Here is a 17,391-nt window from a genome sequence, read left to right as displayed (position 1 = left end):
AGTAGTGCACTGTGAAGTTTCAGCTTCAGACTCCACTCAGATCAGGGAGCTTTTTTGTTTCAGGCAGAAGAATCAACACGCCGTCTGTCATTAGCTGAGATAACACCTCACGGGCACTTTGGGCCAATTACAGTACATTTCCTGGATGCTCTGACTCGACTCTGTACTAATTAGTGGAGGCACTCCAGGTACAAGAACTCTTCAAGAAGTCCTTGATGAGTTTGAAGGTTCACTGGAAAGGAAGCAGCATTTCAAGCAGCAGTTTCCCAACTTTTGGCAACAAGCTTATAGAATAAAGAAATGAGTCCATCTTGACTGAGTTATAAAAGTCGACCCTGTTGTTTATTTGTGTAAAACATGTAAAGAGTTTAACGTCCTCTGTTCCACTGGTGCGTTTCCCTAAACAAAGATGTTCTGTAGGTTTTGATTAAAGGTCGAAGGAGCCAATCAGCCCATTCTCTCAGCGGGGGGCATTTCGTGGTCTTTTCAAATTGAGTGGAACGTGTTGCTGCCGTCTTCCCAGGGTTCCCTGCGTGTAGAGAAAAACCAATTGAGCTTTGATGTGATGGCGTTAGCAGAGGAAACAACATTTCTTTAATGCACTAAATGTGGAAAAACAGGGAAGCCCTTTGTTCTGTGCTACATAGAGTACGGTGCCCCCCCTCTCTCTGCCATACTGTAACCGTTGTTTAGGCACCAGGGGCTACGTCGTCTCTTGTTGTTTTGGAATGTGTCTTATTCAGAGTGACAGCCGAGCTGTTTCTGCTTGCCTGAGCAGGACTGTGAGGAGCCCCGCAGGGCTCTGTCTGAAGCTCTGTCTCTTTGCACAGGACACTGGATCCTTCAGGGGAAGGATGCAGCTTAGCTCCGAAGGGCCAATAAGGGATCTGTGCTGCCTTTCAGCACAAGCAGTAGTTACAGTTATATAGAGGTGGATATGTAGAGGGGAAAGTTCTTTGTTGAATCTTTGGATTCAGAGTCAGTGCTGGAGACTCTCCTGAGACAATGTTGTGTTTACAACTAACGGCTGATAGTTAAATGAGAACGGTTGTTAAAAAACACGTTAAAAGAGAAACACACTTTCAGCTTTATGGACTTTTTTTATTACAAACGCCTTCCAAAGGGCAGAATTCCAAATAACTCCACTTCCTGTCAGTCCAATTGTGTCAATGTAAAGTGAAGCATTTGGGAAACAATGACATCACAGTTTACTTCGCTCAGGCTCACTTCTGCTTTGTGAAGTGAACATGAGCCAAAGGCAACAGCAGTAACAGATATATACAGGTTTTCTACATCAGTCGAATTAGTCTAATTAAAATTTTGCTGCTAAATTTAGCTTCACTTTTCCAGAGGGCGTGTGCCTCGCCCAGTGTTGTTCTCTGGTATTTGACTGATCATTGCTGTAGACTTCATCGCCCCCTGGTGGCACAGCATGCTTGTTTGAGCATTTTGTAGTTTTTGTGTTCTTGTGGACGGACACACTTTTAAAAATGGAAGGGAAATTATCAATAGAACAGAAGGAAAGGCCTTGATTATCATTTAGAGCCACAACTTATGATCCTATTGTCATTCATTAATTGGTTTATACATTTCTTTTGTCCATAAAACATTTTATTAATAGTCTGACAATGACATTGAGGTAAAATAAAGTAAATATATTAATATAGCAACAAAGCAATTGATAATTTGTTCAGCTTTGACCACTGTAACATGCAGTGTAAGTATGAAACTCATTGTGCATCTATCCAACACAAACACACACACCAACTGTGTTAAAGTCACAAACAACATGTGTGACTGAGAGTGTTCTACAGGCACCGGGCAGGGTCACTCACTCACAGCCTCTCTCCTGCAGCTCTGTGATAAGTCTCTATTTGTGGGCGGCAGGACCCATTTCCCTCCTAATCTGATAGCTGTGACCTTCTGACCTCTCTTCTGTCAGCCAACCCCCCACCTTCCATTCTTTGCCTCTCACACACACACACACAGACACACACAGTGACTCACATTCACTGGCTGAAGAGCTCAGAGATGTTAAAGAAGATGTGTGAACACTGTGGTGTGCCCATGGGCTGCTTGTCTCCTGCTGCCATTTTAAATGAACCTTCTAACATACATTGACGCTGATGATACAAAAGGACTCAAGCTAAAGCTGCTCATTCTCCAGATCCTAGCATTCAGTCAGTGGGTGACACTCAAACCTTCTAAAAAGGTGATTAACTTCTTTCCCAGTGCGATTTGCCTTTGTGTTGTTCGACATCAGGAATGCACCGAAAACTGAAATTGCCCTCTCACCTCGTTGTGTTGCCAAATTACCACGTTACCCTTTATATCACGTTTCCATCACTGCTGATCGGAGCTGATTAAAATCCATATCGACTGTAGAGTCCTTTGAACCCGGGTGTGAATTCTGTGTCCATTCACATTGAGGACAAAGGCCGGATGTTAGTGGGCGTATGTGAGTTCTTTTTTTGACCAGTGGAAAACATCCTTCACTCTCTGGTGCCACTGTCCTTGCCATCAATCTGACCTTTACTCCCAAGAAAGTCAAGTTTACGTTCTGGGACAAACTGTAGATTACACTTCACTTCCCACGGGACTGGGACAGGGGACAGGAGACAACAGGACATTACCACAAACTGCTGATTTAAGACCTGTCTTCGCAAGAGGCTTTAAATTTACTCAAAGGCCACTCAATAGTCCCTTTATGTAGCCTGATTCACCACTGTGTGTGTGTGTGTGTGTATGTGTGTGTGTATAGTTATGAGGGTTAGAATTAGTTTAGGGTTAGGGTTAGGCATTTAGTTGTGATGGTTAAGATTAGGGTGGGGGGGCTAGGGAATGCATTATGCCAATGAATGTTCCCACTAAGATAGAAGTACAAAAGTTTGTGTGCGTGCGTGTGTGTGTTACAGACATATGTTCACTGGGGTGGTTTGTATATGTTTATCTTGCTGTTTACAATGCTGCTCAGCTGTGTCGTGCTGTGCAACTGCAACCCACAGTTTATTTGTGCGTCTGTGTGTGTGTGTGTGGGTCCAAATGTGGGCTCATCCACCATTGTCTGGACGACCTAAGTTGTGTTGTGTCATTTAAACCCCCCAGCGCTCAGTGTCTCGGAGCTAAATGCTTGTGTTACCACTGAGACAGCAGCCGCACTACGACTCACAGCAGGAGGTCAACGACCCCCACTTGCTGAAATAACACCAGTGAAGGTGCAGGGCCTTATTTTTTTCGGGGGGGGGGGGGGGGTTAGCCAAAAGGCCCTCTAGCTGTTCTGAAGGCTGCAGAGAAGATAGACCCTTTGCGTTTCTGAATTGTCGACCTGTGTTTGTGCAGCGGCTCCACCTCAGGCCAGAGGGACGCACACTGTGGACACGCAGCAGAATCCTCACTAAGCCTTCACATAACAACACAAGACCAAGACAGACTCATGTTGGGAGAATTCAGGAAGCAGCTGCAGTGTTGGGTTAATGTTTAAGTTGCAGGGAAGTTTAACTTTAAATGCCCCCCCCCCCCCCCCCCCCCCCCCCCCCCCCTTGCAGTACCAGGACATTGCGTTGCAGGTGTATGATCTCGTGTTCTTCAATTATTCACTTAAGCTATATTTAGTACCAATGAAAACTTGCCCTATGAAGATGAAATGTGATTCCTGAGGGACACTCAGCGTGGCACAAAATACCGGCAGGCAGTGACACATGATTGGACGCCCTCGGCCCCACTCGTGGATTATGTTCGGCGGGTTTTGTGTGCGTTGTAATTAGTCGATCATTTATCCTCCCACTGATGGTCCCGGGGCCTCAGACTCACTCCTGGTCTTAGGTTTCATGCTTTTGTCCGTGCATTGTGAGGACGGACACTAGGGAGGCCTGGAATTTCAGCTCAGCCGGGGCTCAAGCGTCTCAGGGTTTCACAGGTCACAGACGCTGCAGGAGTTTATAGGGGATACCACCGTGCAACATCTACACTGGTGTAATAAAGGCAGTCTTTGTTTGTCCGGAAGGATAAAACATAGATTGTATTTATGGCGTAAACAAAATGGGACTGTAAAAGCTTGAGTTTAACACTTTCATAGTCAACTTTTAGATTCCAGAGCTGCCTCCATGTGTCATAGACAAATTACTTTCAATGTAATGATATAATGGGTTATTTATTTTAAACACATGAGCAGAAATCATGAGATATTTCTATTCCTTTGCGTCAATCACATGTTAGAAACATCAAGGGAGCCTCTCACTGGTGGTGAATCCTGCAGATCATCTCCAGCTCTTTTCTCACTTTCAGCTCAGTCAGGAAAAACTCTGGAGAATGTCCAGAGCAACTAACTCGAACATTTGTGATCTCAGGGATAATCTCAGGAGATTACCTGGAGTTCAGTGCATGTCTGAAAGCAGCTTTGGTATCGAGCCATGGAATTCGTTTTGGTTTGATTATTGGTTTTATCTGCTGTGAAGAAGTTCTGCAAACTCCCAATTACAACAGGAGATTATAGTGCGGTGTTTGACAACAAGTCCCCAGAATGTCAAGAGGGAAACAAGAATCTCTTTGACCCTTGAAAAGCTTTAGAGTGAGAATCACTGAATTTGCAATCAAAGAAAAATAAGAAAAACATAATATATTGTTGCTGTTTGATTTTAGTTTAGCTCTGACTCATAACTGATGGTTACAAGTCATGTCAAATATTAACATTCATTACAAATATCACCCTTGTATTAACAAACCCAAAACATCCAGCTGTCAACTGCACAGAAAGATCCAGCCCAGCGTTTCTCAGCCGAACACACACCCGCATGCTGTTCAGGGCAGGTGTCTGCACGGCAGCTCAGGTTTCCCTCACATCAAACACATGTTAACGTGACCTGAAGTGTTGTTTATGCAGTTTGCTGCGTTCTGAGCTAAACATGGGTGATCTGTGCTCAACACTAGGCCTGAACACATCCTGTGTGGAGATGCAGCTCTGCACTTTCTGAAATAATGCAGGTAGTAATACAGTGTAAACCTTTCAGCCACGCTAACTGTAAGGACCTGTTGTCATTACAAATGAAAACAGGATTCCTCTTGATAACTCTCACACCCTGAGGTTGTTCTTTAATTAAAAGTATGTTTAAAAGAGGAACATGTTCTTCTCCTGCAGAACACGTCAGATCTTTGCTGTAAAAGCTGTCACTCAAAAAGCGTGACTGCAGTGACGTCATCCGGTGTGATTTAGACTTTTCCTTGTCAGTGAAGCTTTTACTGAATCTGCAGAGGAGACTCTTGACAATGCGTCAGCGGGTGTGCTCGGCCACCCAAGTCTGTTTTGGCAAGTTTTCCACTTTCTTCAACTTTTAATCAAATGGTATAAAAACAACCTGCGGCTCTTTGGGTGTCATCTTTGGAAGAACCCCGCTCTAACTGGAATCTCCAGACGAGGAGTTCTGCTTCTGACAGTTTCTCTTTGTCTGGATTTTGCATTTCAGTTTTGTAACCTCTGCCACATTGATCTGGTTCTGAACAGCCCTGGTATAAATATGAAAAGGCTCAATGCTTTAATGATGTTCTGTAATCCGAACCTGCTCAATAATACAATTAGCCACTAGAGTCCATGAGAGGGGTTTTGATGTTTGAGGCTAATCATTACCTGTCACAAGACGGACTTCATTACCTCAGGGTCTGTTTAACAGAGTTCCTTCTATAAACAGTGTTTATTTTGGTTTTTACACACTGACAAATTGAAACTGAAAATGTCTTTGATCATTGAGTTGGTCGATCCACAGAAATGCTGGTTTCCTTTAACATTTGGTGATCGTCCCTTTGGTCCGTCTTGGAAGTCACCTTGAAAATAACTTATTTTTCCTGAGCAACTTTTCATTCTTCGTGTTTTCTCATGGCCATAATTAAATTGTCTATTTTTTGACGGCTTCTAGAGTGAACGATTACATGGGAACAGTCAAGAATGTTAACTCCTTCCCTCCCAGAGGGCAACCCAAACACACACCCTCCCCAACTGGCTTCACCCAAGTTATTTTTTCTCTTCTGTTCCTTGAAGAATAAATGTTCTTATTAATAAAAAATAAATAAGCAGAGAACTGAGATGGGCTCCGGCCAAAGACAATCACGAGTCCCCTTTGCTCATGTTTGCCCAAAAGGAAGCTGATTTTCATATGACACAACACAAACTCAGACTTTCATTGGGGCAAGAAATCCAGAAATAAACTAGTCTTGTGATAACATAACTGAGATCCCTTATTTTCTTTTATATGTCCTAGTTTAGTCAACATCTTTCTTTTTATAAGCTGTTTGTGGATGGTGCACAAATTTCCTGAGTATCTATTCTATCAGCAGTCCAGGTTACATGTGCAAAATATCTGTCTTCATTTTAAACCCCGGCCCTATTAGAGAGACACTTGCACAAACCTCCTGTTCCTTTAATCACTAATCTGAGATTAGCAGATGTGGAGGGTCTCTGTCAACTGATCCCGTCGGCAGTTTGAGAAAACCCGTCTGGACAAGAAAGTGAGGGGCCTGGATTACTGTGTAACCACCGAGCAGTGAGGAGACTGGTCTAAACTGGACTGGGTAGTAAACTGCATTTTATAGAGTTGAGACAATGTGAGCAGGTCTTGAGTTTTTGCAGTGGAATGTCTTGAATTCCACTGGTTGCATCTAAATGTGGATTTAAAATGGTAAAAAACACAAAATAAAAATGTCTTTATATCACGGCAAAACTTTGCTCAGTAATTTGTTGCAAATTTGAAGTGGAATGTGACTAATTTAAATCTAATTGTGAAAATTAACCATAACTTTGGCTCCCTCTGCATTTTCACCCAAATTGCTATTTCCTCAAGGCGATATCTGTAGTGGTTCTTATTATCGTGTTTGAACAAAGAGAAGAAGTCATGGGGAACAAATTGCCCCTCTCCGCACTGAGACACTGGAAGCATCAGTGTTGTACACTGAAAGGCGAGGCAGCTGTAGCTCTAAGGTATCAGTCAGCAGGAGAGATCGCTTTTCACTGCTGTGACAAAGGGAGGAGGAGAAGGAAGGAGGAGTTGGGAGAGGAAATATTGGGAGAGCAGCCAATGCAGAGCACATCTCCTTCTGCTCCCCCCTTCACTCTTTTGAATGGGGCACTCCCCCTCACTTTTCCTCTCTGCTTAGTGGAGTGTGCGTGGGGGACAGAGCTTGGAGGAAAGTGTCTGCAAGGAGGGTAGTGGCTCTGTGGACATGTCCTAGTCATCTCTGGGACCCTAATCAAGCAGCTGGACAAGACTTGACTTTGTGCCCAAGATGAGGACCCAGGCTGGAGTTTTGTTTTTGTTGGCCCAGTGGGTGGTCTGCTCTGATGCTTGGTTCTGGTCCAGGACTGATACCACAACTCTGGCCCCGACAATGGAGGAGGGCTCTGGCAGTCCGGCAGGTAGTGGAGAACAACCGACAGAGGCCCAGGTTGGAGCACAGATCATTGATGAGGCACATGGAATCCAAGTGACTGGGCCGACTTGGGTTGACACCACTGAATCTGCAGCACTGACCACTTTAATACCAACCACGCCACTGGAGAATGAGCAGACAACAGAAAAGGGCCCAATGGGGATTTCGTCACCCGTAATCCAACCTGGTAATGGCACATCTTCATTAAAGGGTATGGGGTCTGAAGGATTTGATCGTGAAATTCTTGCAGGAGAGATATCAGGACTCAAACCTGGTCTGGAGTCTGCATTGGCAGCAGACCCAGGGTCAGATCTCTGGTCTGACTCTGGAGACAGGTTTGAATCTGGATTTACAACAGTGGCTCAAACTAGCAAGGGATCTGAAATTGAAACACACAGGATTTTTAAGGAAACCGAAAAAGAAGCAGTCGTACCTACAGATCACAAGAGGATAGATGGCAGTGTGCCCCCCCAGGAAATTGATCTAAATCAGAACTTAATCATTCAGAACAGAACAGACGAGGACCTTAATCCTTTAGTCAGGAAGTCACAGCAAAGTCTGGATTTGTTTGTTGAAATTCCCAATAACACGAGCAGAATTAGAAGTCTTAACAGTAGTAGCTTCAGTTTGACTAAGCCCTCTCATGCAAGCTTCACCCCAGGGGATCTTCAAACTCCAGTTGAAGACAACAGCTCTGTGGAGATCAGCACAGTAACTTACGGCAACCAAATGGTGGAAGTTACTCATTTACCGGCTGGTGAGTCAACAGCTGCTCAGCAAGTTTTAGCCGACCAATTTTTACAGACTAGCCAACCTTCATTTGTTAGCCAGACAATTTCTACAAGCCCAACACCGACTTATACCCCAAACAGGTTGATTTACCAACAACAGACACAGAGCAAGAGACCAGATACAACTTATGTTGCAACCACAGCTACACAACGTCAAGAACTTACTGCTGCAGTAGCAACCAGTCAAATCAATGTAATTTCAGGTGCTTCACAAACATCCGTGAGTGAACAAGAGCCGAGCAAATCCACTTTATTGAGCCCGACAGCTGAAAGCCACACAGAAGTAACAAACTCAGCACTGTTAGTAGAACCCCCTCGATGCCTGTTGCTGGACAGAGCACTTCCGTTCTGCTCCTTCATGCTTGGGGAAAGATTTCTTGTGCCCAATTACCTTAACCAGAGCAGTGTGGAGGAGGTGCAGGCCCTCCTGAACAAGTGGGCACGGCTGTTGAGTTCACGCTGCCACCATAGTGTGGAGTGGTTTTTCTGCCTTCTCCTGGTACCAAAGTGTGGCTCCCCCCCGGGTGCACCGCCGGTGTTGCCTTGCCGCAGCTTCTGCGAGGTCTTGCGGGACAGTTGCTGGACGCTCCTGGATGAGGGACACCTCCCTGTGGAGTGCCACTCTCTACCAGATGAGGAGGAGGATGGGTATCAGTGCTTATCAGTTAGTAACCAGAAAGGTAATCACTGGTTCAGAATGAATCCTAGGATTAGGATTCACTTTGAACCAGTTTTCAAAATCCCCACTGCCCCAGTTTGTCTGGTGTTTCCACCCAGTTCCCAGAACCCACCCAATTAATTCACGTGTCCCTGTTAAAAACTTCTTTGGTAAAAGGTCCGGCACATTAATATGGTCACAGTCTAACAAGCATGATGCCAGAATGCTTTGCAGTGTTTAACCTGTTGTATGTGTTTCCCTTGTTGTCCTTTGGATTGCATGAAACTTACTCCTCACTCTCACACACACAGACACACACACACACACACACACTTCAGTGGGGTTGTGGTTCATTAGCAAACCAGATGATGTACGTATCCTCTGGAGCTTATTGATTTAACGGGTCATGTTGACTCAGAGGGACAGCGCTTGGTTTTGTATACATTTTGTTTCCTGTCCTGCAGAGCAGCCGTCACATCCACAGACCAACAGTCCATAGTGTTAAATGGTGTCAAGCTGACATGACTCATAAGATATGAATTGAAAGAGCTTCTATCTTCCAGTTGAAGTGCAGTTTCTAAATGCTGGTCTAAAATAACTGAAAACTCAAAATCTATACTTTCCAAGGCAATTCTTGTCTTAGTTATTTAGAAATAAAGTGAAGGACCATTTAGCCATTGTCACATTGGCTGTTGGCTTTTTTCTCTCAATCACAAAACAGACGCCTTCTTCTGTGAACAAGTTGTGCATGAAGTACTGAAGATACTGTGGCATGTGGAATCGCATGTCTCTTTTGACACTGAGCGACTTGCAGGCGGCTTGATTTGCATTTGTGTAAACGGACGGATTACTGTCAGTTGTCGTGCATGAGCAACAGTCATGTTTGCATCAGTGGTTTTCAGTGGGATGTTAAAAACACCTCTGACAGCCTCTGACACAGGTAACACATCTTAATAGGTGAAAGTTTTAACGTAAAATAAGTGAATCAGCATTAAAAGCATGTGTTTCTGTCTGATCTTGAGTGATGTGTATGTTCTAGATGGGTGCAGTTTTTATCTCATGTGCTTGTATGTGACAAAACTGATTCAGGTGCAATGAATATGGCAAATCAAATACCAGAATAGTTAATTTATTGCAGTGAACTAATAATAATGTGGCAGTTTATGGATACATTTAAGGGGACATGTTGTGTTTTAGCATCCTCTGTAGGATTTAGAGTAATAAACACAGCCCCTGCCCCTGGTGACTTGAACTGATGGAGAGTATGACTCAGATATTTACTGCTGCTACTGATTCATGTGAGAACATCCTGTATCCTCAGTCCTGTTTCCAACAAATCAAATCCCTTGTCACTCTGCTGCCCTCCTCTTCATATCACTGAGTTCAAGACTGTGTCCTTTTACAGCTTTGCTATCTCTCTGACAGCCGGCTCCGTGGACAGACATGAGTGGACATGAGTTTCTGGCTCAAGGGACACATCTCGGTCCAAGCTGATGTGTATATGTGAATTGTTTGAGCTTTGTGTTTGCGGGTGGGGTTTCTCTACAGCAGGAAGTTTAGTAAAGGGGATTATGGTTCAATTTTCTGGCCCATAAAGCTAAAAATAGATGAGATATTATAGGGGCTAATCCCAGCAGCCCTGACACAACATAGATCAGGTAACAGAAGTAAATGTTGATCAGTGTAGGCTCATGACAGGGCTGAAGGAGACTCAAAATAAAATCATATTACAATTATTTTGAGTCACGATTTTAGTGAGAATTAATTTGCAGTCTGTACCAACCAGGGATGTTCTGAATATTATGAATTTAATCATTTTCAGTCAATTGTTCAGCCCCAGTTAACAGACAAGGCAGGTGTGTTTTGTACTGCACGTAAAAGAAGCCTGAAACTGGAGAGATAGACAGAAAGCCACCGTAACCAATACCATCTATAATCAATCATTCAAATGCATTCCAATGGAAAGTGCTCACTTTTTTATGATTATTAAACTTGATGTATTACTTAGTTCTGTCCCTGGGAGGTTCCTCTGCTGCCAGATCCTGAGGATTACTTGTAAACTTCAGATTCATTTAAACTATGACTTTACGATCTCCTCCTGCTTATGTGGCCGTGTTGTGATCTGATAAATCCGTAAAATAATATTCTGACTGACGTCGCTGATAATGTGTGACAAAGCTCCGTAAGTTGCTTTGACCTCTAGGATTCACTAATCAGAGCTCACACTGGGCAGCGTCTGGGAAGGTTCTGCCACTCTGCAGCTCCGTGGCTGGATGTGTGAGGGAGGAGGGCACTCGCTCCGGGGCTTTAATACCATCCCAGCCCCTTGCAGCGCTTGAACGATGACCTGTCATGAAAGAATGCCTCATGATATATTTACAGCTTTTTAAGTTGGTATATTCTTTTTAAAGAAGGGGGCCACCGACACAGAAAGAGCACAGCATTCACTGAAATATCGTACCCTATAGAAGTGCGTATATATATATATATATAATGTGTGTGTGGGTGATTACTGAGTGGAAAATTGCAGAGATTTCAATGCATGAAACCTTTTAGTGAAATCTCTCAGATGTGGTCCCTCACCACCCCGGTGGGTGGGGGTGGGGGGGGGGGATTGTTTGGGCACAATAGGTCTTTTAATGATGTTTTTCCATGGTTACCGGCCCCCTGCCTGAAAGATGAGCACTCATTCATATCAGGGTCTGAAAGGTCAACAGCAATTTATTTTGGGCCGGTTCTCGATGGTAAAGCCACATCCCATAAGAGAAACTCCATTATGAACCGTCAGATATTAACTGTTTGATTGAAACTGACAGAATCCTGCGCCCAGGCCACGATGAGAAGGATCCTGAACTGTGAAGATACAAACTTTAATGGTGTCTCTGTGTCCGTGTTCTCTGTGTTTTGGGCTCTTACACCTTTCCGGTGGTCTGATGCTGATTTGTAGCACCGTGCTTCCATTGAGCCGAGATTGATATTGCATCTTGTGACAGGAAGGGGATCTGGAGCTGGCTCCGGCTCCACCGCGAGCCGCCTGCCAGGGAATCATTTTCGACTCGGCTCTCAGGAGGGTTCCAATTATGGGCACAGTCTTGACCGAGGTCTTTGCTGCCAGAAACCCGTTGCCCCCACTGGTTTGTGTTGCATCAGGAGGGAAACCAGCACTGATGAGGCAGTGTTGCTAAACACGGCTCAGAAGCGCAGGGATGAGATGGATAATTGCCCATTTGTGACACTCTCAGAGTAAGAGTTTCTGACATGTGTTTCTGAAGGAGAGCAGGGCCCTGCCTGGATGTTAACCTATTCAAACTTATTTCCATTCCATGTGGGAATATTCATAAAACTATATTTTCCTCCTGAATTCTCAGAGGACATATTTGTGGTGTGTGCAGACGGGTTTGTTTACACCTTGTGTGTTTCTTCAAAGCTCTAAACATACAGGTAGAGAACATGAACAGGCTCACGTTACTTCTTCCGCAAAGAGCAAAGTGCACAGGCTGTGGTCGACCTGTCTTCTTTCTAGTGGTTTCAGGATTACAGCTTAGTGGGAGCCAACACAAAGTTCTCCTTCCTGGCCTGTGATGTGGTTTGTTTGGGTTTGCGAATCTTTTTCCGAGCATTCTGCTTCATTGGGTTAATGATACTTCACGGAATAAACTTTACAGGGAGAAAGATATAATATTCATGTTGTTGATAACTTATACTTAAAACACGCTGTCTTCTTATTACCGTCCGTTTGTTGACAAATTAGATTTGAGACCTTATCCTGGAGCTTGGTTTTGGAGCTTTAGAGGATATGTCCACATGCTGCTTTAGGTTTAATGTTACAAAAGTTCATGTCAGGTTTCATGAATCAATCACATTATTATATCTCTTGAGACAAAAGCCTTAAGAAACAAAACTTTTAAAGGTAAATGCATTTGTCATATTAAACCCATGATAAATCAGAATATCTCACAGTGATTTAAAGTTGCAGTACTTTGAAACTAAAATATATAACAGGGATTAAAGAAGCAGAGAACAAGATAACCACTGTATCATGTGGCCAAACTTCATTTACCTTTAAAAGTCAATTGGCTCAGAAGCCATAACACGGTTTATGCTTCGAATGCATCACGATTGTAGACATTTGTTTTCATATTCACGGGGGTGTGATGTTCCCTGACTCTCCAAACACAGGTTGAGAGCCCTGAGCAGCTCTGTGCAGTGAGCTGGAGATCCCTGCTCCTGTCAGCCGGACTCCAGGGAGCTTTTAAACGGTGATGGAGTGAAGTCGGTGAAACAGTAAAGTTTTCTGGCACTGTCCAGATGTTCAAATGTTTTCCCGTGGATCACACAGGATCCCTCCACTTCCCAAAAAGCTGTATATACACTTTCACGCTGTGTATATGAACGGCTTCATCAACAGGGTATCACAAACTGTTTTCCTGGAATGTGAGGAACCGAAGGAGAGGTCCTGGTCAGTGAGTGGTCGGCCTGACAAGACAAACTAGCACCGTAAATCCAGCAGCGCGCCATTCATCACCAGCTCCTCTCTACAGCCAATTGGCCTTGACGCTGTCACCGGACAACAAAAGCTGTTTGGAGACCTGAATTGAGATTGCACTTAAAATGCTAATGGTGGCGGCCTTTGTACACCCGGGGATTTTTTGATCTGTGAGAAGGAGTGACCCGCTGGCCCTTTGCTGACACTGCAGGCACATTGGAAACGCATTCCTATGGAAGTCTGAGGCCGATCAAACCTTTTCATCCGCTGTTACATCCGGGAATGAAATTCACAGTCCCAGGCTTTTCAAAAGGAAGTTCGCTGGTTCTTTTGCCAAATGCATTAGAGAATCAGATGTTTTGAGAGAGACATGATGATATTACTGTGACTGTGAAGCCTCAGTTTGAACTCTAGAGGAATGCTGCATGCTGCAACCGGGCTCTGTTTTAGAGATGTGCCTCACATTCCAATTTATTACAGACCTTGAAGTTTAATCTACACAAAAATCAAATAGATTTTTTGTATGACTACCTGCATATTGACAAAACACCTTTTTCTTGCAAATAAACAACGAAGTCAAGTATTTTTTATACACAATCAACGTCATTCAGAGCTTTTTCTTCTCAAGCAGAAGAAGAGTCATCATGCAGTGATGAAGTGTTTCTGTATCAGAGGTAGCTGACATGTCGGCTGCAGCACCTGTAGCAGGAGGATTCCACAAATTAAAATGGTGTGCTTTCCATCATGATGGATTTCACCACTGATTTACTACTTGGTTCTGCCTTCTTCAGTCCCACCTTGGCAGAGACGGTGTCTATAGGGCGCCAGGTTCAGACGTGTGAGCACAGGCCCACTTGCAGAGACCCTCCAGGTTTCTCATTCTGACGCTATCAGAGTAAACATCTGGTCGGCCCCGTGCAAATGACACTTAATTTGTTTACTGCCATCCATGCAGCAGTCGAGGACCCTCGGCCTACCTGCTGTTCTCAGCCTGAGTTCCACTGAGAACATCTGTTACATGCACAGAAAGATTTATTAAGTTTTTACCCAATGGCACTTTCGATGGATATGGGACAGATATCCTCTTTGAATGAGGCGCAGAATATCCTAAACAATGCTATATTTCTTGTTTTATTGTATTTCCACAAAGATCTTATTTAAATCTGAACTGAGGAGCATTATTTCACAGTTAATTTATATAGAAAATGATTCAAAAATATATATTTTCACATTTGTAGCTATTATAAAATGGGCTGTTCTATTATTTTGTAACTTTGGACACATCTTCATGCTTTATTTTCATTTCATATTTTCTGATAACATATTTTAATTTACAGCCAGTGTTGAGTGTCACTTTTAAATATATGTCTGATTGGCACCAGGTGAACTTCCGAGGGAAATCTGGAAGGTATTTTTATTGCTGTCCTGTTTCAGCTTGACTGGGTCGCCTGTTGCAGCTCAGACCCAAACGACAGAGCGTCATATTCCTCAGACAGAATGCAGAATATTCAGACCGCTGTGAGAGGTTATAAAGCAGAAAGCAGCGCCTCGGGTCCGGCTGAACACTCTGCATGTTTATGCTCTCAACACAGCCGACTGCAGACCCCGGTGATCTCTGGACGTCGGGCAGATGGGAGCCTTTGATCCGAGCACGTTAGTCACCAGGTGGTGAAGCAAAGCGTTTCTTCAAAGCTCCAGAAACTGCATCAAGTGTTTTTTCCCAAAACAGTGGTTTTTGGTCATTTGCCTTTAAACATGAGGTAATATTGTTTTTGGAAAAGCGGAACAATCTAGACGAAAAGGTTGAGGTATCACCGTCTCTGACGTGGGTGTGAACGGACACACTGCTCTTTGTGTTTCTTTGCATTTCCTAAACGCCTCCGATAATTATGTGCTGACCTCGCCCGAGTCACCCAGGGTGATGGAAGACGGAGCAGGGATATGCAGGAGGCCCCAGCTGTTGGGCCCTGCGCCCCGGGGCTCTGACATTCAGCAGATGTCACACAAGTCGGAAGAGCTCTCTTTCTTTTTGTTGTTCCTTTAGGAAAGTGATCCAAAGATATCCATCTAAATATAACAGGAGATTGATGAAGTTTCAAAATATGGGATTTTCTGCCATTGACATTTGGAGAGATATGAATTTAGATCCCAACAACTCTGCACGTTTTCTTTACGGCTTTAGCGCCTGTGGCAGATTGACTGTGAGATCTAAATCAATCATCTCTAAAGTCAGGCGTGGTATCACCAGGTTGCTGCCTGTATGGATCGTCCTCCAGTTGAGGAAGCAGGAGTTAAGGTTCAGCTGGTCTTGTATTTGGATTATAGACCTTAAAATGTCTCCTGGAGTGATTTACCTATTTTTAAAGTCTTTTATGACCCTTGCATTCTTTGGCCCCATTTGAGAAACGTCAAACCTTCCATGTTGTGGTGTAGTTAGACAAAATGTGTTTGCTTGTTTTTCCTCCCCTGAGAAGAACTTTCAGAACTTTATCACCGGATAAGATGTTGATTTAAATTTTGTTTTCGTGGAACAATCTGTCCGAGTGACATGGATCACACATTCACCTTAAATCCACCCCCAACAGAGCCTTGTCTAACTTTACACCCTGTCCTGCTGCCCTCCCTTCTAACCCACACTGTGTTGTATGCCTACTGGGGCCTAACATCTCTTTTCTCCCCCCCCCCCGCCCGTCTAGAAGACACTGGAGTGTCCCTAATGCAGCTGATTGGGGATCCTCCTCCCGACAAGATCACCAGAGTCTTTGGACCCGACAACAGCTCCAGATACGTCTTTGGCCCCACTGCCAACACCGGCCAGCTGGCACGCGCCCACCTGCCGAGCCCGTTCCACCGAGACTTCTCCCTCATCTTCAACCTGAAGCCCACCTCCGACAAGGGCGGCGTCGTCTTCTCCGTCACAGACGCCTCGCAGAAGATCATGTACGTGGGTGTCAAGCTGTCGCCCGCCCGGGGCAACGACCAGAGCATCATCCTGTACTACACAGAGCCCGGCTCGCAGCGGTCCTATGAGGCGGCCAGGTTCCCCGTGCTCTCCATGACCAACACCTGGACCCGGTTCGCCGTCGCTGTGAGGGACGACAAGGTGATGCTGTACCTCAACTGTGTCGCGGAGCCGTGGGTGAAGCGCATGGAGAGGTCCCCGGACGACATGGAGCTGGACACCGGTGCTGGGTTGTTCGTCGGGCAAGCTGGGGGGGCCGATCCCGACAAGTTCCTGGTGCGTATATACTTATTTATAACCCCATCAAGTTATAACTAATTCATTTTAAAAGCTCTAATTCAGATAAAGAAATACCCGGCTTCGAATAACTCTGACAGCCACGTGATGGTGAGTCCTGCTGCAGGAATCTCTGGAAAAGTGCCATGTCATGTTTTGATTGCCCACAGTCAGGCATGTGAAACCTCTTGCCTGAATAACACTCATATGACTTGATTGCCCAAATTGTCCGACTCCAAAAAGCATAACATAAATGTCCTCCTCTCCGTCCTGCTCAGGGCCGTCTGCACATAATTGGGAAAGCTCACAGCTGGGACGTAATTAGCTGGAGACATTTGACTGCAGTAAAGCTCGGGAGGTTGACTGCAGTCAAATGTTGACCTCGGCTGTAAAAAGGGTTCGAGTAGTTCAGCCACGGCTCCCAGCTCAGCCCAGGCGTGCCAGCAGAGATATGTAACTCGTGCTGGCTGTTCATTCTGTTTCTGGTCAGGCAGCTAATAAACCATGAGCAGTAGATCCGGTGCACAGGAGGGAAACCCATAGCACTTGAGCAATATCTTAATTTGTGGAATAGACACTTGGAGTTTCACAAGTTTTATCCCTGTTTCAAAAGACGCCTCTTTGCTTTTGAAGTCAGATTTGAAATTAGGTGCCAACACGACCTTCTGGCCTCGGGTTCCTTCTCACTTTGAGTTAAACTTTAACTTGATGGTCGTCCTTTAACTTGCAGCTTATACGTTTCAGCATTTCTAACTATAGAGTCTTGCTGGTTACTTGGTCGTAAATGAGCTTCTTCTGTTAACAG

The 17,391-nt window shown here is 44.6% G+C and overlaps 1 protein-coding gene across 2 annotated transcripts in view; it reads left to right on the top strand.

The window, feature by feature from the left end:
- col18a1a (collagen type XVIII alpha 1 chain a) overlaps positions 1-17,391 on the top strand; it is a 63,119-nt gene that overhangs the window by 24,609 nt on the left and 21,119 nt on the right. The window contains exons 1-2 of one of the 2 annotated variants that reach the window (XM_062402677.1): positions 7,159-7,600; positions 16,045-16,586. In XM_062402677.1, coding sequence (XP_062258661.1) covers positions 7,270-7,600; positions 16,045-16,586 — 873 coding nt within the window. In that variant the 5' untranslated portion in view covers positions 7,159-7,269. Of the gene's footprint in view, positions 1-7,158; positions 7,601-16,044; positions 16,587-17,391 lie in introns of those variants that run through there. The other variant, XM_062402678.1, reaches the window with a different exon arrangement.

The sequence above is a fragment of the Platichthys flesus genome, chromosome 13 (assembly GCF_949316205.1).
Source record: "Platichthys flesus chromosome 13, fPlaFle2.1, whole genome shotgun sequence".
In the NCBI taxonomy this organism is placed as follows: Eukaryota; Metazoa; Chordata; class Actinopteri; order Pleuronectiformes; family Pleuronectidae; genus Platichthys; species Platichthys flesus.
Note: the sequence above shows the minus strand (reverse complement) of the source record. Positions and strands in the feature narration are given on the sequence as shown.